The sequence below is a fragment of the Lissotriton helveticus genome, chromosome 1_1 (genome assembly GCF_964261635.1).
Source record: "Lissotriton helveticus chromosome 1_1, aLisHel1.1, whole genome shotgun sequence".
Lineage (NCBI taxonomy): Eukaryota > Metazoa > Chordata > Amphibia > Caudata > Salamandridae > Lissotriton > Lissotriton helveticus.
This window is the reverse complement of record NC_136057.1, coordinates 1,729,045,836-1,729,069,632: the sequence shown is the minus strand read 5'-3', so window position 1 is coordinate 1,729,069,632 and position 23,797 is coordinate 1,729,045,836. Positions and strand designations below refer to the sequence as shown.

The window sequence follows — 23,797 nt, the reverse complement described above, 5'->3', positions numbered from 1 at the left end:
CACTGATAAGTTCTCTTCTGGATTTAGCTCTTTCTCTGGAAATCTTCGGATTGTCCATTACCACCCAAGCCTCAATCCCGCCTCTCGTCCCACGATGACACGTCTTTGAGTCCAGCAGTCTAGGCCTTCACTGTGCGGAAGAGCCTCCCGGCTCCTTACCTCTGCCCGGCAGGTGTCGGTGAGGCAGTGTGAGATGCAGGGGTAGCCCCAGTAGCATCATTCAGAACACTCAAGCAGGCCCACCTCTGAGTTGCTTGCAAACATTGTACTTTAAGGCGAAAACCCCTGTAGCAGGCAGCTTTGACCCCCAAGGACTTCCACGAGCCCAATGCCTCAGACACTTTCCCAAGCCAATCCGAATTTAAGGCTACACCCAAGGCCTGCACTGCCCGCCCACTAGGCGTCTCCTATGGCAGTGCTCGCCTGTGCTTCTAACCTCTGCGTCTGTTGTCTGGGGTGGCTTTTAAATTGTGAACTGTGGACAGTCGTACCTGGGTTGTCCTGCATACCGACTCAGTTGGGGCATGGTTTCACCTGCACCACCCCCTTCCCAATACTCTACCTCCTGAGTCCTAAACCACTCTACCAGCATCAAACGCTGAAGGCTAATGTGCACCTGTATAGCAGAAACCCTTGCTGTGCTTCCTACTTTCCAACTGGCTCCCCTCCCCCAAATAAAAATAAGAATGGCCAGCACCAATCGGTCTGATATTTGTATCAACCGTGCCCATGTACAGACATCAAACCTGTCTACTGCGCAAATTGTTGTTTGAGGAGCGAGCGCTGACAAAACCACCTGAAAAGTAGATGCCACAGAAAACAAAGCAATTCAATTTTTCTGTAGCATTCATTTTCGGATGCCTTTTTAATGCTCACTCCCCAGTGCAACCAGGCTGCTCACTGATAGTTTCTGGTACAAAATAGTTCACTGTGCAGTTTAACAGAGAATGGAAAGACACAGCCAATAATATAGCAGTGAGACTAAAATACTCCGGAGGGATGATCCTAAGTGCGATTAACATTGTCTTAATTTAATATCTGAAGGATCTGGAGCAAAGGAGGCTTTGGATGAACAAGTCTGACCCAAAGTCCCTTGAAGTAAGTACTGAATACAATATGGTCACCATGAATGGTGCAAGCATCATACATGTCAAACCTAAATAAAAGCACAGGGATAACAGTGAAGATGAAGAGAGGGACAAAAAAACTCTAATTCCACATTCTGCAAAAACCCACATTTGGTGAGAAAAGACAGGCCCTTGCAGCAATCCTTTTTAGCCATATGGCTATCATTCACTCTTATACTCTTCACTGAAGACAGTAGAGATGAGCCTACGCGGGGCAAAACCTTCTCTGCCTAAGAACACTTGCCGGCTGAGAGACTTGTGGGCAATTCTTTTGGGATCTTCTACTGGCAGCCAAGGGCTCCCAAGCTCATCCTCGGATGTGTCTGCCATCAGCTGGGAGGCGGCCCTTCAGGAAGACTTTACAACCTATCACACTTGGAATGGCACCGCCCTCCCGCCCTGCAGCTGCTGCTCTAGATGCAGCTTATATCCTTAAAGTACATGTTTTTTGGCCCACAGTGGGCATTTCTTCATGACTCCTCTGAGATGAAAGGCAGCATACTGGGCAACACTTCGTAACCTCTCCCCACCCAAAAAATATTCACACCACTCTTAGAGAAGACATTCATGAGGTTGTATTTATTTTGAGTCAATTTGAACATTATGTGCAATTTAAGTCCAAGGCTAGCATTAACACTTCTCAGAATGTTGCATAGGAATCGAGAAATCAGTTCCAGCCGCCTTGTAAAATTACAACAAGGATCTGAGCTACTTCTGGAAAATAACATTGTCCAGAGTGACTAATGACTTTGATCATTTTATTTATTTTTGTATGAGATTTTAGATAGCACAAACTTTATCCGAAGGGGTCAGGGCCCTTTTCAATAGAACCAGTTACATTACATAAGGACTTCAGAGTATATGAATTACATAAAAGATCCAAACAGATGAACTCTAAATTCACATAAGAATAGTAGTAAGTACATATGTCTACTACAGATACTAGTGCTTAGAGCTACATAAATACAAGTTGCAAATTCACTCAAGATTACATTTTAAGAAGAGTTGAAGCGATTAGGGTTGGACAAATGTATGATCTTTTGGGCATTGCTGGGGTTCTTGCTTTCAGCCCGGCCTTGAGGGTGTTGTCGCACTCACGGGCGGTGATCACTGTGCAGTAGTAACCACGTCAGACACGACCACATTAGTGGTGACCATCCAAATGTATGTCATAAACACAGCCAACCTTACCTATTCGGTTCTACGGTCACCTGTCGCCTAATTACGACCCCACCACCTCCCCCTCTGATCTCAAGTGGCCTCCGGATCTCTCCGCGGGATCTGATCGATCTGTGTGTATCAGAAGCCCCATGGCACAATGAAACTAGACCAAGGTTCGCTTCCGGTGCCCTGGCTGTCAGATCCCTCCACCATGTTCACCCAGCATCCCTTGATGCTTTCAGAGGCGGCTTTAGGCTCATGGCGGCCCTGGACAGGGAGCGTAGGTAGGGGGCCCCGAAGAGTGGGTCCGGTTGGGGCGGAGCACGGAGGCCAGTGAAGAGGGGAGGGGGGGGGGGGCGGGGGGGGTCAGGGTGTTTGGAAGTGGAACAGAGCCGGAGGCTGCTAAAGCCCTGCCAGGGGCCGCCACGCAAATATGTATCCATCCTCAGAGGATTAATATATTAAGGATATATATTGGCGTGGTGGCCCCTGGGGTTTTGCGGCCCTGTGCAGGTGCACAGCTTGCACATGCCTAAGGCCGCCCCTGATGCTTTGCTAAGACGTGGACACTCTGACCCCCTCATGCATCGCCTTCCATGGAGCAGAGCTTCCCCTGGGGTCCCTCCCTGATTCTGGAACCTTCCTTTAGTCATGAAGTGTGCCCCCCTTCTGGCACCACCGAGGGCCATCGCAGAGTTACTTAGATCTGAGCAAAAGAGCTTCCGATCACTTCAAGTACATGCCATTGATCCGTCAGTGACCGAGGCTAGGGGCCGCCATCACTCACTGCTGCTCGGTCGGGCCCCCCTCTGCCTCCGCCCCTCCCAGAGTTCTCCCCGGTTCCAGGACGTGTGGCGTCATTACCGACCTTTTTAAAAATCGATATCTGCGTGCGGGAAGAACGCATCACAATAAACTCGAGATGGAGGAGGGAGAGGGGGCACTGCGGCTCCGAAGGGACCGCTAGGCGCAGCCATGGCCCTGGCCTAGGCGTGCTTACTTTCAAAGTTAGGGGGTATTCTTTCTGTGTCTCTACTCGTCCCCCCATCCCCATCCCCATCCCACATCTGTAGCCCACCCGCTCTTGCCCACCTCACCCTTCCTCACTAACAAATCCTCTCATGTTTATAGGCGATCTGTGGGTTTGTTCTGGCCTGCCACAGTCCTCACTCGCCACCCTGCTCTTTTCGTTACCCCCTCTCACTGTAATATTTCCCACACGCAGGGCTTTAAGTGGGCCGGGTCTCAAGGGGTCTGAGCACCGGCAGTTTTTTTCAGGGGGCCTCGAAACGGGTCTCTATCGGGCTCTGTTTTGAGCCCTGGCGCAGGCGGTCCGTTTTTTCCCCCAGATTGCAGTGACTGCAGTCCAGGAAAAAAATGCCAGGATGCAAAACAAAGCCCGATAGAGACCTGTTTCGAGGCAGCAAGCACATCAATGTGCGCTGCTCACACTGCTCACACTCCTCGCTAGTGGAGAAGTCATTTCATGATGTCATGCCAGGTGAGCGTTGTGGAGGAAGGGAAATCCTTTAAAGAGTCATTTTCTTTCTGGATTTCCCTTCTCTTTCTGAAACGCAAGAGCAGCAACATTGTGGTGGGGTCACCAGGGCTTTAATTGGAAGCTTTGTCAATATTATATACAAGCCATAGTTGCAGCTCATTTATCTTCTGCAACTAATAACCATTGACAAAGCCAAAAGTCCTGAGTTGTTGTAGTGATGATGTTACCTGTTGTATCACAGATCTGGATGCCATGACCGAAACAGCAAAAAACAAGTCGAGCGGCACACTATGCTAACCACAGATTTTAAGTGTGTGTTTTAAAGCCACGCCCCTAATTACACTGGCCACGCCCCTTTGAGAGACCCCCCAGTTTTTTCATCCCACTTAAAGCCCTGCCCACACGTCTCGTTGTTTTCATTCTCGGTCTCTTACACCTGGCTCCCATGCCGCGCATCTTTGTCACTCAGGATCCCGGAAGTGTGTTTCCTTCACGCTCCCTATTATTTATTTCCCCATGTGCCAATTCCCTCCTGTTCCCTCGTACACGCGTCTCTGTTTTCCTTCTTCTTCCCACCGAATCCCCCCTGACTTTCTCTCTTCCTAATTTTTCTCACGCGTCTCTGTTTTCCTTCTTTTCCCACCGAACCCCCTGACTTTCTCTCTTCCTAATTTCTCTCACACTCCGTGTCCCCTCTCTCACGCTCCCAGCCTGCGCCCCGCCCTGCCCCCTCCGCGGGGCTCCCCGAGGACCACGCGCTCCGAAGAGCGGGGTCCCCATCACACCGCACTTGGCCGTAGTGCTGGAAAAATCTTCCATCCGTGGCTTGGGAAAGGGAGCGCTGGCAGTCAGCAGAGTGGGGAGAGGAGGCGAGAGTCTCACACACCGATAGCCGTGGACCAGGCCTGGGGGCTTGACCATCCTGGCAAGAGGTGGGCGAGCCAACAAATGAACAGGGAGAGCCGAGTCAAGATTCTGGCTCGGATCTTCGAGCCTGCGGTACGAGCCCAGCCCTGAAAATGTCTGTGATGTAACTAATACAACATACATGTAAAATATGACAAAGTCTCTTCAAAATTCAAACCAGTGCATTTCTTTAACATGTAGAAACGTTGCAATTGATACCTCACATTATAAAACCGCGCCAAGAGGTACTTAAAGGTATAGTTTTTAAACATGAACCATTACTGAAATAAGAGGCAGGACAGTGGTCATATAAACCCTGTAGGTGGCCCAGAATATTATAGAGCAACAATAGCATACTCTGACCGCACCTATTTGAAAGTGCTTTCGTTACGTTTATTTCACGTTTATTCGGACCATTGGTCCACAAACAATACATGTCAATAAAAATTAATCTAAAACACATTTCATTAGCACATATAATTACATCCTAAAAAACATGTTCCATCTAAAAACCCACTATTGCATAATTACAAGTATCTGCTTATTAAAACTCATTTAAAAAAGATATAAAAATGCCTTCACTTTTTGCATATATTTCCCCAAAGTGCTTTCATACGTGATAATAAGGGAAAATGAGTTTTGGTGAAATTAAATATTTGCCTAAATTCACACAATTTAAGAGGGGAAGCCGCAATTTATCCACCCTTTCTGGGTTTCACTTTGTACAAAGCAGCCAGTAAATGGCTATTTGTTTATTTTCTCTTACGCTAAGGCTCTAGTTTTACCTATGTGCATTTTTCTGTAGTTTGTATTTAGTGAAAACTCGAAACGCAGGTATTGCAGTGCTTTCCATTGCCAACACTTACATTACACATGGCCACCATCCATTGTTTATAGAGATGGTGAGGTTAGGTGATTTGCCCAGAATCACAGGATGTTGAGCGACGCCGCGATTCAAACCTGGCTGCCAAGTTCCAAAGTCTGCAGCTCTGGTCCTAACACAACAGCCAGGAACAAGGAAGGAGGTGGCAAAAAGCACATGAAAGCTCGGCTCGTCGTGGTCTCGAGGTTCCAACAGGGCCTCACGCCGAGCCGGGGCTGAGCTTCAGGCTTGAACCTTGTCTGAGCTTTCAGTGGATTGCCCACCTCCTAATTCTGGGCCACTGCATTCTGGGGTGTCCGATGCACGACACAGGAAGAGTGGAAGGAAGCAAGGAATACATTTGTACCCAGTACCCCTTTTTCTATTTTTGTGACCCCCGACAGTTTACGCCCAAATCCTGACATATATGCCTGAGAGTGAGGGCGCTCCTGTTGTCACACCCCAATTGATACAGTAGCGTAGCAGGGATTCAATGGGCCCTGATGCAAGCAAGGAAAATGGCCTCTTTTACTGCTGTTGGGGTAGTAAAATACAGTAATGATCAGGGGTTAATGGCCCTCTCTTGGCGCTAGGACCTAGTGCCACTGCACCTGCTGTACCAATGGTGGCAACACCCATGGCCAATTACTTATTCATCAAGCAGTACCACCCACCCCTCTTTCATCAGCTTTTCACATTTATTTAGGGGCCAGTACAAGTTAATGTCTGGTGGTGGATGTGAGGCAGCAGTTCCACTTTAGGTCATTTCTGCCTGGATTATAGAATGCAGGCTATAAATTACTTAACAAGTTAATGTCTCATAAGACGCTTTAATGGTAGTTACACTGTTCTATTACACATGCCCAGGGGTCTGTGTTTGGTGGTTCATTGGACTAAAGTATCCCTTACAAGGACCTTTGTTTGACCTTATGGTCACATGTTTGAATCCTGAAGAGTACATAATTAAATCGGCCATTTGTCCCCCTCAAGATTGAATTTTGAGAACAAGTGAGATGGATATCAACAACCATCTGTTATCTGCCTACAGCACGAAGAACAGCTTTGCTCACTGGTGAACATGAACTTTACATATACACATGCTATATCATGTTGCATGCGGTTCAAAGACTGCAGACCTGGATTCGGCCTCAGCACTGAGCCCTGGCCTCCAGAAGCATGGACTTTTGTTCTGAAAGCGCTTTGACGCCTCGCCAGGGGTAGTAAGCGCTATATAAATGCAATCACAATACAATACAATATTGTCATTGGCCCATTGCCAGCCAGTGTGACCTCTGCTCTGCTTCTGTTAGGTGCCAGGAAGCTGGGCTTCCGGTTCAGGGGTTACTGTCGGCAGAGCTAGTGTAGTCTCCACCAACGGTAGCTCAGAGGTTCCCTCGACTCTAAGTGGAGCAGGGGAATAGATGGCCTGGCTGAGAGGCCGGCTTACAGCATACCTCTCATTCTGCCAAAGCCTAAACGAGGCCTTTGTGCTAGCATGTATTACTTTCCTGTGTATGTGAGTGCAGTCTAAATAAAAATAAATGACTTCAACAACTTTTATCCGTACGTGCATAACAAGAAGTGAACAAGTAATGTCTTCACTTATTTGGAAGATGGATGTGAGGTTGAAACGAGGTCATTTTGTTCCACTATTATTACATAAGTAGCACATTCGTTTAAACTTAGTTTGCTCTATTTCATTGAAAATATGTTATTTGTGGACAAATATTTGTTTTTGAAACTGTCATAAATGTAAACGGATGTGCTATGGGGTACATGCGTTTTACAAGTTTAGCAATTGCTACGTAATCCATTTTGTGCCTTAGTGCAAAGTACTTTCTGTTTTGTGCATTGTAGCAGTGTGTTTGCACGTTGCTCAATTCCCTTTCACGTAAACAGTATAGCTAAAGTTGTATTTCCCTGCCTTCAGTGTTTCTTTAATATGGCCCCCAGGCAGTGCCCATATGTGCTGGTCTGACAGGTCTCTGTGTGGGCTGGTATTTTAGCTATTTGTGGGCCACTTTTATGGCCTGCTGGGTCAGATTTTACTGTTGATTTGTCTAATATTAAAATAAAGGTTGCCTGCAACAAGCTGAAATCCATGCACTTTTCCATACATTGCAAAACACTTATACCAAGTGTCTTTACAAGTTCAAAACCGCCCCAATTTGCAAACATTGGTCACTTTTTTAAAGCTATCTCGTTCACTAATGGATGCCACTGTTATTTTGGTGCCGGGTCTATTTTCTGTCCCAGTCCGCTCCTGCCCCCAGGTCCGGCGGTGGCAGCCTGCTCTTGGCTTTGCTCAAACTTCAGATTTTACCCTTTTGGGGTGATGTTTGGATGCACATGTAAGATGGTAGATGTTTGTGGGCTACAGTCTTTTAGGAGACGTGCGTGAAGGGCTGCCTCAAGGAAATGGGGGGAGGGAGAGACGGAAATACGACGTCATGATATTTCACAGGCGCTGAGCCCCACTGGACCCAGCCAGGGATGTCACTAGCAGCTGTTGACTTCCATCTCATCACCCACAGCATTCCAGGCCTAAGGCGCACCGTGTACATTAGGAGTGAACGAGTGAGCCCAGTATTCCCATTGCACCCTCACCCTTGCACTGGAAAAAGCAATTCAACAAGATGGAGGGATAGACAGGCGCGCGCTCACGCGTGAGAGCTGACGTTTGAGCGTTCTCTGTGACGTCATCATCCAGAGGCCAACTCTTTTAGGCTCCCTTCCTACTGGTTGTTCCTACTGCCTGCCTCTCTCGCATTTTCAACATTTGGTAGTCGGTGCCACCCAGTGGCAGGGCTTGGAAGTGTATCCTGTAAGTGTTTGATAGAGCTTCTGTGCCCGGTACAGTTTACTCGTTTCCTCTAACAGGCAGAGATGCCCACGGTGCCCCCTAGCCAGGTGCTTTTTGTCCACCTTTCTTTGTTGATCAGTACCTGCTGATTTCGCTCTCACTGACTTTCTACCCTATGTGGTATCAATAATTATCTAGTGATCAGGGGCGTAACTTAGTCTCTGAGATTCGGTGGGGTGGAGGGGAGGGGTATGAACCTCAAATTTCCCAGCTAACATTGGTGTGGGCGGCAGGTTGGATGGGTGAGATGACCAAAGGTCGGGATCGACTGTTCCCGTTATGAGCAGGGTCGGTATGAAGTGCATTAGGTGGGAGTGTCACAATGGGCGAAAAATGATGGATTGGAATGTTACCCAGAGCGATTGCCACTGGTTATTAGACTATTTGCTGCCATTCATCCCATCACCTTTTAGGTGTTTGATTGCTAGTAGTGTGCACAGAAAACCAAGACTGGCGCAGCTTTCCAAGCCTACTACTGCAATGTTTCTGAATTCCAAGAAGTAGTACATTTTCTCCCATTCATGGAGTACTTCTATGGGTGCAGATTTACAATTTTTTGGGTAAACCAGTCACTAGATATATATAAGTTTCCGCTACAAAAACATGAATTATTTAAAAGCTCTTAGTGAAATGAGAATGATAAGAAGAAAACATAAAGGCATAGCAAACCCTACTCGGTGCCCCCAGACTCAACTACCAAACCAAGAAAGCATTTTGGGAATGCCACACCCCCCCCCAAACACCGCACCTAGAAAAGAAGTCGCCGCCCATACCATCTGGGCCTTGTAGTTATTCTTAGGAACACAAGACTAAGGTCATGTTCAACACAATGGCTGGGAGTCCCTGCCTTGTATCACGTATTTTAATGCTTTTCACTGCAACCACACTTCTTCGTCTCTGCTAAGAGACGCATTGATGGTAGAGGTGTAAGACTGGCACAGGTAGGCAGGGCTCCTTGTTTCTATTCTTTGCCTTTTACAAATTAAGTTAGCAAGTGACTGATACCCCTACATACTAACCCAGGGACACACACAGAGGTGGGCGGGCCACCAAATTAATAGAACAAGCCCAGCCAGAGCTGTGCCAAGGGACTGGCTTGCCTCTAAGAGTCCATGCACGAGCTACGCCATACAAATGTTTAGCATGTATATCGTGCAACAAACATAATGTAAGAATACAACAGACACTTTGAAATTCAAAAAGGTGTCTTTCTTTAACATGCAGAAGCATTTCACTTTAGAACATCAGATTATATTACTACATAGACAGGTATTTATTACATGTGACATGGACTTAGAAACATTAATGGCTTGCCTCCAGTGGCAATGCCATTAGTGCACGAAGAGGCTAGTCAGTAGTCATGTAAACCCTAAACCTGGCCAATAGTATATATAATATATATACATATTATAGATGGAGCAACATCATCTTCTATTAAATCAAACATGAGGTGCTTGCATAGTGCACATCCTGAAGACAAGTATTTAAAAACAAGCATCTACAATGCAATAGATCTCGCATTTACGCGAGTTTGAGCTATTAGCATTGTAAATGACAATGCCTTTTACTTGTGTTTTGGTTTTTAAAACATAAATAAAAGGCATTGTTATTTACAATGCCAATAGCTTAAACTCTGGCAAATCAAGACATATTGTATTCCAAATGCTTGAAGGCATCACTGAGTTGCCCCTTTCTGTCTCCCATGGCCGCTGAAGAGCTCTCCGTTTGCTACAAGTTATATAAACATGCCGGTGGTCATAACTGCGCACGAGAGACCCTCCTGCCCTCCTGCAGTAAGAGAAACTCATTATAGAAAATAGTGCTTACAGACTAAAGAAGACGTACTGTGTAACAACCGAAGTAAAAGGGCCAGTTCTCATGGGAGGTTACGAATGAAGACAAGGTGGTACTAAGGAGGAACTAACAAGCCTAATATGGAATCAGAAGCCAGCATTTACGAAGGACTATGGCACTAGCCAATGACTAATATGGGCGGAGAGTGGGCGAAGCTTCAGGTACATACTCCAATACAGCATGGCTCATAGAGCAGCGAATGTGCAGCCCAGGTGTGACCTAAAAACTAGGCTCTGTGAATTGAAATGTTTGCCTAGGGTCACACAGATGGAACAAGAAGAATGCCAGCAATGATTCCAGGTTATCTGGTTTCACATTTTGAAATTCAGCCACCAGATGATTATATCCGTCGCTGTCTCTTTCTCTCTCCTGTTTTGCATCAAAGGTCAATGTATTTTTTGACCACAACATGCATACCTGCCAAGGTTTTAGATTGCCATGTGTGACATATTCATAATTTAGGTCTGATTATAAGCGACATTTCCACGACTATGAATGACACTTTCTCACAAGCAAAATCAAGTAATGAAGATGAGGGAAACATAAATATCTGAAATTACACGCATTTGAGCAACATAAACCCAAATAAGATTTTAAAACTGCTGCAAAGTACCAGTTATTGAAGGCCTCTAACCTGCACTTGTGTGTCAAGGTTAGGGGGTCGAAGACCGGCGTCGATCTTTCTGTAATTTAGCACAGGGTGGCAGCATTAATTCCTGGGGGCCGGGTTTGTCGAGAAAGTTACCAGAATGTTAAAATAAACTATTTAATTGGCACATATAAATGGAGAACCAGTACCAGTGTTGTCACCACACTCTGGCACTACTCATGGCCCCAAACACGAATCATCCCAGCTGACTTAACTGACACTAGCAGCCTAATTATCATAAATTAATATGTGTTGAAAAGATGAATAATTATTTCAATTTCCTGTCAGCGGCAGGCAGCAATCATTCGGTTTGCTGGCACCCGCCTTCTTAGTTCAAGCTGGCCAGCTGTCCTGAGTGGGTCAGCCTGTCCAGTGTGACAGAGTCTGTACTTGCGACCCCAGGCTGCTGCACAACCGGGTGACTCTCAGGGTGATGGACTGCCAGCTGCCACACACTCACACTCCACAGTTTTAGGCAGCGCTTCGAGGCACATAATGAGGAATGCATCATATACGTGATAATGCATTTCAGGGCTGTGATGCGGAGCACCACACTGAAATGCGTTACTCTAGCGCCTGATGCATGGTACTTGGCAGGACTGAACATGAACAACCTAAACAGAGGTGCCAGACCCGATGCAGGGCCCCCAAACCCAAACTACCAACTCAAGAATGCATTTATTTGGGGAGGGTGTCCCATCCCAAAAACATCCTCAGAAGCTACGCGCCTGCTAGTGATTACTACTCTCTTGAGGTGCTGAGGCACCTTCCAGACTGGCGCTGCCCTACTCCTTGTGAATTCACAACGTTAGTGACTTTCTTTTGCATTCGTTATAATAAGATTATACTTGTCATGCTATTTCAAATAGTTGTTAACCGTCTTATCATGCAATTTGTGCATTTTATTATATGTAGAAATATGGACTGTTGTACAATATATTAGCAGCTTTGTCATGCTTTGTCATGCATAAAGAAACTGCTGAATGAGCACCAAAGCATGTTTCTTGGGTGAGATACTACTGATCTGTCGAACGAGATATTCAGGTCACTAGGGGGCAGATTTACAAGCCCCTTGCGCCACTTTTGCGTCACTTTTTCCATGTTAAAAGTGACGCAAAAGTGGCGCAAGGGGCTTGTAAATCTGCCCTTAGGAGTTTAGCATATTTGGTGAGTATTCCTGGATATATCTGATGTGGTCTCTAGAAGAGTATCTGAGAAGACTCATTTTCTTGGTGGTGCCTATTACGAGCAAGATAGTACATGAGAGGGCTAGTGTCGGAGTGACTTTTATTAGCAATGATTCACAGTTTCTCAGCTGCACGTCTTTAGTTTTTGCAGTCGTATCTTTGAGCATCAGTGCTAGGCCTCCTCCACTTTTCCCTTGGCGGTTCTGTGTATTGCTTCGGTAGCCTGGAGGAATTGCTTCATGGGGCTTTCGGGCCTTATCATCTCCCAATCATGTTTCAGTGGTGTAAAGGGCAGGTTTTAGCACACCCAACACTGTTTTGGACCCATGGGGGACCGTTTTTGTTACCGGGGGCCGGTTTTGCAACCTAGCTTAAATATCGGCAATCTGTAGCAAAGTGATGCTTTCCACTAGCATCAACATATCACCCCTTAAGGTTTCAAGGGGCTGGGTGCCACAGGGGAGATTAAGTGAGCTATTGCCCGAGTCACACAATGCTGAGCTGTCACCAGCGCCAAGGATCGAGCGTGACCCCTGTGTTCCGCTCTGGCCGCTACGCACACCTCTCAGGCTCCAATAAGTCGCCCTGTATTTTCCTTAAAATATTTTCCTCTTTCCTTACTCTCTATTCTTCTCTTCGTTCAGCTCAGGTACCTCATTCTGCAATGCTTGATCTGTACGCAACTCTCATCATCCCACCGGATGTTTACAGCAGCCGACCTACATATCCGTGTGTCTCCTGCTTGGAGTACAGTCGCACGTCTGTGCCAAGCTAAAAGCCAGTGAACCTGTTCCGTCGCCCTCAAGACAGCTCCTCCCAGTGCTTCTGGTGCAGCTCACCAGCCCATTGGCACAGCTCATGGCCCCAGACGGCCAGTACCTCCAAGCCCTAGCTCCCCTGCCCTTCTGGTACCACAGAAAACTGTCAAATCTGCCATATCTGGGTCCACACCCAAATCATGTAAAAGGATGGATGAGTGAGCAGCGGATACACCCCTCACTATTCCTCTGAAACAGAGAATACCCTTATACTTCCCGAACAGAGGCCTGTACAATCACACTGATGCTGGTACCCGCAGGGACATGGACCTCACCCAAGCATGCAGTACTCCTTGATGCTAGCCAGGGCTTTAAGTGGATGAAAAAACTGGGGTTCTCTCAATGGGGCGTGGCCAATGTAATTAAGGTTGTGGCTTAAAAACACGTAAGCTAAAAATCTGTGCTCAGCATAGTGTGCCGCCCAACTTGCATTTTGCTATTTCTGTTATTGCATCAGATATATGATGCAACAAGTAACATCATACCCTCAAGAATTCAGGACTTTTGGCTTTGTCAATGGTTGTTAGTTGCATAAGATGAATAAGCAGCAACTATGGGTTGTATATAATATTGAATACGCTTCCACTTAAAACCCTGGTAACATCGCAACAATGTTGCTGCTCCTGAGTTTCAAAAAGAGAAGGGAAATCCAGAGAGAAAATTACTGTTGAAAGGATTTCCCTTCCCCTACAAGGATCACCTGGCATGACGTCATGCCGTAGCTTCTCCACTAGTAAGAAGTGAGCAGTGTGGGCAGCGCACATGATGTGCCTGCTGTCACTGCTGTCCAGAAAGAAACGGAACACCTGTGCAAGGGCTCAAAACAGAGCCCGATAGAGACCCGTTTCTAGGCCCCCTTTAAAAAACTGCCGGTGCTCACTACCAGTGAGACCCGGCCCACTTAAAGCCCTGGTACTAGCCTTCTTGAAGCAATGAAATGTGTCATTTTGTGGATTTTACTCATCCCAGTCTTTATCTCAGAGGGCGACCCACATCGGGAGAGAGGTACTTTAAACCGTAGGAACTGTTTTATAGCTCCTCCCCCCCTTGCGAAAGGTATAAAAGGGCCCCACTTTCAGTGGGCTTCTGACTTCACTTGACTTCCATGAGAGACATAAAGGATTGCCTCGACACCTGCCCTTGGAAGTTGTAAGCGAAATTCCTAAGTCTCTCTTCTGTCTATTTTTTCATGTGGGGCCTATTATGTGTTTGGTCCACTATCACTATTGACTATCCGACAGGCATGGGGGCCCTGCTGTTTTCACTTCACTGGGATGTTTTTGGGCCGAGTTTCAGTCTTCTACTGTGTGGAAGCTTCCATTTTAAGTCTTTCTTTACCCAAGAGCTTTTGATTCCACTAAAATTATGTGTAAACAATACTTACTTGTATGGGCTTTCAACCAGTCATCTTCATCCATTGGTCTATTACTTTGTCATTCACATTTTTCTTCCACTCACTACATCATACAGCATGGGGCAATAGTTCAGCCCACTTCAGCCATCGGCCTACTTTGTTGTAATTGACCCTATTCTGCCCTTTCACATGAACCACCTCGACACACCAAATAGTTGCTGTAAATGCCAAGGAGTGCTATGGCAATGTGTGCCTTTTGAGACAATAATAGTAATTTTGCTCTTAGCTAATATTTTTATTTTAGATTAATGAGGGCTTGGCAGCTTCTCCAACAATATAGTGCTGCGAAAACCATGAAAAAACAAAACAAGCACTGACAAGTCCAAAAGGGTAGTGGCCATCACCAGACCTATTGGTTTTGCCGGTGCTTGTTGCCTTTGTCTTTCTGAGTGCACCTGTTGAAGCGCTGATTACTACTTTGTGGGAGCCATGTTGTGCTATGGTGAAGGTCTTAGCTCATCTCACTTCTCCATGGTCTCACTGTGAAACCAGCGGTCGCCATGGTCCTGTCTTCTTCATCTCATGCTGTTTGGAAGTTGTGGCGGGCTGTGCACTGGCACGAGACCAGCATGAGTGGGGGGTCTCAGTGTCAGGGCCTTTTGCTGCATCCCTTACTGAGCCTCAGAGGCGAGGAGTGCGGCATCTGCTGTTAAGCTAGTCTTCGTCGCACGTCATGGGACCGCAACACACTTGAGTCCTTCTGCTTGTGGGTCTAAGCATCTGTGTCCTGGATGACTGCCCAGCAAGATCTGGGATGAAAGCTATTCCCTAAAAGAGGGGCTCTGGCCATGGTGGTTACAAATGTGTGATCAGAGCCGGCTTTAGGGCAGTGCGACAGGTGCAGCCGCACTGGGTGCCGACCTCAGCCGGGGGCACTGTGTTTAGCAATAACCTATAATTGGAGAGATGAGGGGCCCAGATGCCCAGTGGAAGTGAGAGAATCCGATGAGGCGGTCATGGGGTCTGGGGGTGTCAAAAAATGATTGTCGCACCGGGCGCCACCAGTGCTAAAGACGGCCCTGCATATGGTCAGATTAATGTTGTCTTGTGGAGGCAAGTAGTCTGCAGTGCTCTGGGCTTTCTGGGCTGGCTGAAGGTGAAGAGGTGAGGGGTATCCATAGTGGATATTTAGCAGACTCCTACCTGAGGTTCGCTTGACACCTTCATTATCACTATAAGTTCAAGGCACTTTCTTCTAGTCTGCACTGGGTGCTGCTGTGTTGCATGATGTGATTGTGTAACGTTGAGTTTGCCCTACATTACTTTCCGTGCCCTCCTGCTGAATCAAATGCCCTTCTCTCGATACTCTCATGAATGACGAAGAGGGACCAAGTGGTACTTAACAGTAATCTTCTTTACACTAAGTCCTACTATGCCTCCCCTATCTTATGTACATCCTTCCACTCTGCTTATGAACTTAAAAAGTGTTTACATGGTGTTTTGGTAGGTTCACCGGTTTTACCCACCTTCTTCAGGGCATATCTATCAAAAAACATTTTGGAAACAATAATCCCCGGCTAAGCCCTGTTTTTGGTGATCCAGTCTCTAGTTCAGGGTCTCCTATTTCGTGATAATTTGCGTTGGTTATTTTATAACGTTATTCACTATTATTCTGCACCACCTATATCATTAGGTCCGCTATACCTTCATTGTCTTTCTCCCCTGTATAATCCAAGCATTACAGAGTGCCTTTTTCATTGCATGTCCAGGAACCATCTCTCATTCTCCATTTGTCTCTTTGTGTTATGTTATTGATTTCATATCAATCGGTCCATCTCTCTGGATCTGACTTTGCTAATTCCTTGTACTGTGATCTGTTTTATTCCAGTGCATGTTACCAGACACGTCTCCTCACACTTTCATCAAAAAAGTGTTTAAGCTGGTTATGTCCTGAAGAAGGTTGGGTAAACTAGTGAATCTGTTGAAACACCACATCACCACAGTCTTTTTGTTCATAAGCTTGTGTATAATTTGTGTTTTTATGTATGCGTAAGTGTTCTTAAACCAATTGATTGAGCATTGTTGATGAAACATAAATATGAGCCATAGATTAGAGAATTTTTCTCACAAATGGTTGAGTTACATCGAAAATGTAGCATAATATTTTTAGAGGCAAAGGAATATTCAGTTGTGTGTTACAAATGATAAACATTGTATAAAATAACATAATTTAATTTATTTCTAAAGAAACGACGGAGGTGTTGTGTGTAGTATACAGTGCACATATAACTTTTAATCCACATAAATTAAGTTGAGCATAATAGAGTATCAAACAGACACTTTTTGTATACATATGTATGAGCACACAAAGGAGAGATTGAATTTGTTGTTTGATTTGTAAGCCCTGTCCCCTGCGGGCGTGAGAGCTTGCTACGTTTCTTAATTACAGTTTTTTTTAATTAAACATTTTTATTACAAGCATATAGCCCAGCTTTCAGACGGGGCGTTGTTTCTTTTTTCTTATTCTTTTTGTGTGTTATGCTTGCCATAGAAATAAAATTTAAATGAAACTATCGCACCAGCTTTCCAAATCCTTACCATCCCTAGCTGTATTTCCAGTGCTTGCTCTTGTGTTTTCTTACCGGTTTTTGTGTGTGCTGGTTGTAAGAGTTAAAGTATGAGAAGGAAGGGGGCTGCTGCTCCCACAGAACAGAAGGTCACAACCTCCCTCCGCCCCAGTGACAGCACAGATCCATAGTGGTTGTCAGGGCAAGATTGGTTTCTCGTATTTTTTCAGGAAAAAATTCCAATCAAACACAAATTCATTTTGTTGGTTGTTTATATAGGTGTTGTCACTCTATCCGTGAGAGTGAGTGAGAGACAAACTAACAGCCAACACGTGTTTCACCCCTTTACACGACCATCCGGCCTGGGGCTTCCTCAGGGCGTTGCAATAGTGTGGATGATATTTTAGTCATCTGTGTAGAAAAGGTCCTGAAATTTCTCGTAATATCGGGCGTAATGCCGGTCCACATTTGCAGATGGAGATTGACCGGACCGGACCGTCACTCTCATGGATAGAGTGACAACACCTAAATAAACAACCAACAAAATGAATTATTGTTTGATTGGAATTTTTTCCTGAAAAAGTACGAGAAACCAGTCTTGCCCTGACCTCGTCTGTATATTAGGGAGTTAGGGGTTTACCCCTGTCAAGAGCAAGTATGACAACAAGATTTTTTGCTCAATAAACGGCCAGTAAGGGATTGGGACCTTTTTACCCCTTATCTCACAGAACAGCACAGACCCATGCACGGTGTTCAGGATAACACTAGGATAAAGATGCCAGTGTGGGATAACCCTACTTTAGAGGACATTGACTCTCTTGCCTGGTTTAGGAAAGGGGACTACATAGATGTCTGGGTGGCAGGTGAAAGGAGCGACACTAGTGTGTTTAGGGAAACTGGCTGGCGCGAGTCCTGTAACCACAGCTTCCCCACAGATCCCTGCAGCTGCCTCGCCGTCGGCAGGGTGACCTCGGCCAATTCAGGAGACTTGAGCAACAACCAGCAGACAAAGATGTGAGTCCTGCAACGACTCGCACTTGCAAAGCTGCTGACCTGAGAGGAAGTATTTTAAGAAGGGCGTTGCACATACTAGTACACATACTATTTATATTCCTTTACTCTCTTCAAACGGAGTAGAACTGTTTCCAAGTCTGAGAATGGCCTAGGGGAGCAGTGTAAAGTTCTCTGTTATGGTCTGTGGAGGCTGCAATGGTGGTGGGGGCAGATGGGTCATGTTCCATTTCCTGTATGCATTTAGGTATGTGTCTGTGTACACTCAAGTGCTTGATTTGTAAAAAATAAATAAGTGTTGGGGCCCTCGTCAGGAGGACACCACAGTTTGCACCACACATTGCCACTGTACTTACACATCCTTTAACCATCACAATGCTACACGTGTGGCAATTCAGACTGTTTGAGGCCGCCAGAGCTTTAAGAATGGCTTGGGTGGCAGTTATTTGTTGTTTTTAATGTATATTGAATTAACCCCTTGGCCGCGGCGGTAACACCGCCGCGGCGCTGGGGGGAGGGGAAGCCGCGCAGCGCCACCATGCTCGTGACGGAACCACTCCATCGCGAGCCACGGGCGTGCTGTGCTTGTGACGGAGTGGTTCCGTCAAGGCCCCGCCCGCTCAATAGAACGCGTCGTGCAGGCGCGAAATCACTGCAGCAGAAAAATAGTTCTTAACCACATCCATGCTGGTGACGGAACCACTCCGTCACCAGCACAGCACGTCCGTGGCTGGTGATGGAGTGGTTCCGTCACCAGCATGGATGTGGTTAAGAACTATTTTTCTGCTCATTTATAAATTACACAAACAGTGCCACCATGTGGCAGCTGTCCTAAGTATATGTCCTGGCACTTAAGTGCCGATGCCGAGCACGGGAGACCACCGGCCCAAATTATGCACTTGTACCTCCACACGCTTGTGTAACCATTCTAGCTGCCTTGCACTAACAGCCCTTGTTGTATTGTAGGCTTCTGGTCGGAGCTCCACAGGCGCCAGGGCTGCCGGGACAGAAGGCCAACCGGACCGGAGGGTTGTACTCCTGCCCCCTAACCAGCGAGATTGACGACTGCCAGCGGGTGGACATCGATGATGGGGGTAAGTACAGATGACAGGCATGCATGGGCAGATCCTGGGTGGGAAACAGATGCAGTTGTGGCAGAACGTGGATTGGGAGATTCACTGTAGCGGGGAATTGTGGGCCGAGAAACGCACACTAGTAGAACAGCGCTGATTGGTGGACAGATAGATCAGGGTCCTTTGCAGGTGCATACGTTTATATTATCTGTTTTATGTAATTTGTAATGGTTTTAAGTAATCATACAATAAACTTGTTCTGAAGAAAATGCGGGCAACAGCAGTGTTCCAGAACAACAGGCTGGCGAACTGTCCTATTCAATGTGTCTGCTTCAGGAAAGCCTCAGCTGCTAATTCATTTGGCAGTGGGGTCAGTTTCTCTTTTTTATAATATTTATTTATTTACCTTTCATTACTACATTCCACTAATGCAGTGATAAACGTTCACGACTTCCAAATTACAGATCTATATCCCAAAAAATCGAGTACATTTTGCAGGGATTACAACATAGCAATAATAGTCAGGGGCGGCTGGTGACATTTGAAAGTGGTGAGGCGTAAGCTAATTTGCATATTGCACCGCAGCGAGCGCAGCGAGCGAGCGAGCCCGAACCACCTTGCATCCATCCATACATCATTCATGCATCCACCCATCCATCCACCCATCCTGCATCCATACATCATTCATTCATGCATCCACCCATCCACCCATCCATCATCCATTCCTGCATCCATTCATCTATTCATCCATTCATCCATCCATCCATCCTGCATCCATCATTCATTCATGCACCCATCCATCCACCCACCCATCCTGCATCCATACATCATTCATTCATGCAACCACCCATCCATCCATCCATCATCCATCATTCATTCATCCACCCATCCATCCATCCACCCATCCATCATCCACCCATCCATTCATCCATTCACCCATCCATCCTGCATCCATCATTCATTCATCCACCCATCCATCCACCCATCATCCATCCTGCATCCATCATTCATCATTCATCCACCCATCCATCCATCCATCCATCATCCATCCTGCATCCATTCCTGCATCCATTCATCTATTCACCCATCCATTCATCCATCCATCCATCCTGCATCCATCATTCATTCATGCACCCATCCATCCATCCACCCACCCATCCTGCATCCATACATCATTCATCATTCATTCATGCATCCACCCATCCATCCATCATTCATTCATCCACCCATCATCCATCCTGCATCCATTCCTGCATCCATTCATCCATTCACCCATCCATCCATTCATCCATCCATCCTGCATCCATCATTCATTCATCCATCCACCCATCCATCCACCCATCCACCCATCCATCATCCATCCTGCATCCATTCCTGCATCCATTCATCCATTCACCCATCCATTCATCCATCATTCATTCATTCATGCACCCATCCATCCATCCACCCACCCATCCTGCATCCATACATCATTCATTCATGCATCCACCCATCCATCCACCCATCCATCCTGCATCCATCATTCATTCATCCACCCATCCATCCTGCATCCATTCCTGCATCCATTCATCCATTCACCCATCCATCCACCCACCCATCCATCCTGCATCCATCATTCATTAATCCACCCATCCACCGTCCATCCTGCATCCATTCCTGCATCCATTCATCCATTCACCCATCCATCCATTCATCATCCATCCTGCATCCATCATTCATCCACCCATCCATCCATCCATCCATCATCCATCCTGCATCCATTCATCCATTCATTCATCTATTCACCCATCCATCCATCCTGCATCCATTCATTCATGCACCCATCCATCCATCCACCCACCCTCCCATCCTGCATCCATACATCATTCATTCATGCATCCACCCATCCATCCATCATTCATTCATCCACCCATCCATCCACCCATCCATCATCCATCCTTCATCCATTCCTGCATCCATTCATCCATTCACCCATCCATCCATCCATTCATCCATCCTGCATCCATCATTCATTCATCCACCCATCCATCCATCCATCCACCCATCCATCATCCATCCTGCATCCACTCCTGCATCCATTCATCCACCCATCCATTCATCCATCCTGCATCCATACATCATTCATTCATGCATCCACCCATCCATCCTGCATCCATCCATCCTGCATCCATCATTCATTCATGCACCCATCCATCCATCCACCCACCCTCCCATCCTGCATCCATACATCATTCATTCATGCATCCACCCATCCATCCATCATTCATTCATCCACCCATCCATCCACCCATCCATCATCCATCCTGCATCCATTCCTGCATCCATTCATCCATTCACCCATCCATCCATCCTGCATCCATCATTCATTCATCCACCCATCCATCCATCCATCCACCCATCATCCATCCTGCATCCACTCCTGCATCCATTCATCCACCCATCCATTCATCCATCCTGCATCCATACATCATTCATTCATGCATCCACCCATCCATCCTGCATCCATCCATCCTGCATCCATCATTCATTCATCCACCCATCCATCCTCCATCCTGCATCCATTCCTGCATCCATCCATCCATCCACCCACCCACCCATCCATCCTGCATCCATCATTCATTAATCCACCCATCCACCATCCATCCTGCATCCATTCACCCATCTGGGAGGCGGTGTGGGGATTAATTTAATGAATACAACAAAAAAATAAACTTACCAGGCATCTCCATTCTCCTACAGTCCCGCGTCGCACTAACTTCTGCCCGCTCTTTTCTTTTGCAATGCTAACTGCCAAATCAGGAGACTGGATGCGCAGGGTGTCGGCTAACCCTTGTTTACTTACTCTATATCCTGCCACTTGATAGGGCACGGGGCGACTTTGCAAAAAACTCGTCACCGCCCGAGCAGGATCCTATCTCCAGACGCTTGCACCACAATAGGCATGCGCAGCATGCCTAATGGTTTGTGAATGTGAGTGAGGGGCGACGCTCCTCACTCACATGCGCAGACGGACCATCTTCTGGACTCCTCGCCTGCGTGTGCTGTGCCTTGACACTTGCGCAATTTCACCCGTGACTCACAGGCCGGTCGGAAATGTAAACAGACAAATTCGTCTGCTTACATTCCTGTTTGCCCAAACTGCAGTGAGCCGTTTCTTTTGTAGGGCGCTGCCCCGTTGCCCCTATGGACCAGCCGCCACTGATAATAGTACGGTGAGACAGGTTCCGATCCAGCGCACGGCAGGACAGGGCACTCGCATATCTAGGAAGATTGCGACCTTGGCATGGATAACAGCCACTCGCCATAGCAACTCTAGCAAGACTGATGCCTTGACATGGATAGCAGCCGCTCGCCATAACAAATCGAGCAAGATGGAGACCGTGGCATGGATAGCACCTGCTAGCCATAGCAACTCTAGCAAGACTGATGCCTTGACATGGATAGCAGCCGCTCGCCATCACAAATCGAGCAAGATGGACACCTTGGCATGGATAGCACCTGCTAGCCACAGCAACTCTAGCAAGACTGATGCCTTGACATGGATAGCAGCCGCTCGCCATCACAAATCGAGCAAGATGGAGACCTTGGCATGGATAGCACCTGATTGGGATCTTTGCTGGTAAAATACATTTTAACAATTGTATATATTTTAAAACGCCTATTTTATTTACCTGGCATTTTGGACTCTTGTGTGCGAGAATCACATCGCACACAGGCTCCTCAATCTCGATCTCCCTGTACGGCGCAGCCGAGTAAGGTGCTGACGCCGTGACTCTGACGAATACGGCCGCCATCTTCCTGGGAGGAAAGGGTTGCGGTCCAGTTGCTGGACGCCTCCCACCCTCCTCCAGTTGGTATAAAGGGATCATGTTTTCCCGTCCGCGCGGCGGGCGCAGCGGGCACGCCGGCGGCGCGCCAAAGGCAAGCCCATCTGCGCCCGTCCGCGCCGGGACCGGGCCTAAGGCCATGACCCTTGGTCAAGATATTAATTGTAGCAACGCCCCACCTTCCAATACACTAATATCATGCTGCACAAACTGCGCCCTCCACCTGCTACAAATTGCTGTCTGTTAGAACCGGATTTTACCGAGTTACATCCTCTGTATTCTTGTCCCTATTGTAAGACCATCATCCCCCTGATGAATAAAACCCTTACTCCGATGATTAAGAAACTTCCGAAGAGCACTTGGTTTGCGCTCATCAATGTCCGTTCTCTGGGAAAACATAGGCAAGAGATTGCAGATTTGGTATTTGACAGAAACATAGACATATTGTTCCTGACTGAGACATGGATGGATAGTGCATCTGACCCAGATTTAGTGGTCGCCTTCCCTAATGGCTTCAAGGTCTATAGACAAGACAGGGAACGTAAAAAAGGAGGAGGCTTAGCAATTATTGCCCGTGACACGCTGTCAGAAACTCCCAGATCCCCTCGTCTACTTGTGAAGCCATGCAATTTGCCATCAGATTCTCCCCCTCCGATAATCTTAAAGGATTACTCCTCTACAGGCCCCCAGGAGCACGGGCCGAATTCCTTGCAGATTTTAGCACCCTGCTTGAGCCCTTGGCTATTGAAAAATCTCTAATGGTATTAGGGGAATTTAACTTCCATTTAGAGAAATTTGAAGATAGGGACACTTCTTCCCTTCTATCTGGTATGAGCACCTTAGGGTTCCCTCAATTGGTCAATTCCCCCACGCACAATGGTGGTCACACTTTGGACGGCATCTTTTCCAATCTTGAGGGTTTTCATATAACGGATAGCCTTCCACTTATATGGTCTGACCATCATGCAATTATGGGCATAATCATCCCCAATGAAGCTACTACTGCCAATGCACCCATTTCCAATTATGAACCTTTT

At 46.8% G+C, this 23,797-nt stretch overlaps 1 protein-coding gene across 5 annotated transcripts in view; it reads left to right on the top strand.

Annotated features, from left to right (window-relative positions):
- Nucleotides 1-23,797, top strand: part of ITGA7 (integrin subunit alpha 7) — a 281,940-nt gene that overhangs the window by 99,018 nt on the left and 159,125 nt on the right. For all 5 annotated transcript variants that reach the window (XM_078689173.1, XM_078689172.1, XM_078689175.1 and 2 more), the window contains exon 2: nucleotides 18,827-18,954. In XM_078689173.1, the coding sequence (XP_078545299.1) occupies nucleotides 18,827-18,954 (128 nt within the window). The remainder of the gene's footprint in view (nucleotides 1-18,826; nucleotides 18,955-23,797) is intronic.